The sequence below is a fragment of the Ailuropoda melanoleuca genome, chromosome 14, assembly GCF_002007445.2.
Source record: "Ailuropoda melanoleuca isolate Jingjing chromosome 14, ASM200744v2, whole genome shotgun sequence".
NCBI lineage: Eukaryota > Metazoa > Chordata > Mammalia > Carnivora > Ursidae > Ailuropoda > Ailuropoda melanoleuca.
Genome location: NC_048231.1, coordinates 39,892,835 through 39,894,063, shown reverse-complemented (window position 1 = coordinate 39,894,063; position 1,229 = coordinate 39,892,835). Strand labels below are relative to the sequence as shown.

Below are 1,229 nucleotides of genomic sequence, written 5' to 3'. Positions count from 1 at the left end.
CCGCCCGCCGGCGAGCCCGGCTCCCACCCGACGGCGCGCCCGCGACAGGAGGTGAAGGGACGCGCCCCCAGAGGCCGGTCGGCGCCCAGGTCCGGACTGCAGCCAGGTCGGCCTACCCGGGCCCCAGGATTAGGCGGTGCAGGGGAAGCCCATCTTTGCTGCCCTCCCGGGGTCCAGGGTGAGTGAGCCATGCCCTCGGAGGAGCCGCAGCCCTGCCCAGGCCCCGGCGGCTCTGGTCCCCATCCCTACCCGCCTGGGGTCCCAGCCTACCTGTGGGCAGCGGGTGGCTGGACTCAGGGTGGGACTCGGGGTGGCCCTCCGGCTCTGCTGAGCTGGGCTGACCCTTCTTCTTCCTCCCTTTAGTGAAGACGCTGAACATGTTGGCCAGTCCTTTTGGCCTCTTCTTCTTTTTTGTTGCCTCTTCCCCGTCCCTGTCCGGGGCTGCCTGGGCCTCCAGGGGTGGCACCAGGTCTTCAGAAGACGCCTCTGACATGGAGGCCTCTGATTCCAGCTCTGAGCTGGAGGGCAACTTCTGGGATCTTCCGGGGAAGTCAAGAACCCCTGGCACCGACTGCTGGCCTGGAAGGCCTTGGAAGAAAGTCATCGTCTTCAGCATCCCCGGGGCTCAGGCCTGCAGACTGGCAAGGGGGGAGGGAATGAAGAGCAGCAGACAGGCAGACACGCAGCAGCTCCCAGGCCCCAGGACAGAGCGCGGTGGCCACAATGATCTCCATGCTTTCTCACCACACGACCATCAGGGGCTGGCTATCTCCTGCCCCAGAGGGGCACCCACAAGTCAGCGCCCTCCCTGGACACCAGTTTCTCAGCATCCACGATTCCTCTTCTGAAACCCCCCAGCCCCTCCCCAAATCGCCAGAAGCAGAGAAGAATCTGGAGATGCCAAGTCTCCCAGACAGAGGGGGCTTTCACTTCATTTTGGCAAATCCTTCCTTGGCAGCCCACCCTCTGAGCAAGGAGAAAGGCCTGGAGGGCATGACTTCCATCCTGCATCCCATGAGACCCTGGGAGAGGTGGCAGAGCACAGCTACTGTCCCAGTGCCCAGAGCAAGATTCGAGGTCCAGAAAGGTCACAGCTCCAGAGGCTGCTCCATCCTCCCCGCCCCATCCTCCGGCTCGCCTGGTTCTTCTCTTGTCTACGTGGAGCCACAGAGGGACACTTCAGCAGAAACATGGCTGCTCCTGCTGGGACCATGAGGGTAGCAGAGCCC

General features: G+C 63.7%; 1 protein-coding gene across 1 annotated transcript in view; it reads right to left on the bottom strand.

The window, feature by feature from the left end:
• The window catches only part of TNFAIP2 (TNF alpha induced protein 2), a 9,511-nt gene extending 9,132 nt beyond the window's left edge, over positions 1-379 (bottom strand). Inside the window, exons 1-2 of the mRNA XM_034642175.1 lie at positions 271-379; positions 28-112 (exon numbers count right to left, since the gene is read on the bottom strand). Coding sequence (XP_034498066.1) covers positions 28-112; positions 271-379 — 194 coding nt within the window. The remainder of the gene's footprint in view (positions 1-27; positions 113-270) is intronic.
• Positions 380-1,229: the final 850 nt, after the last annotated feature.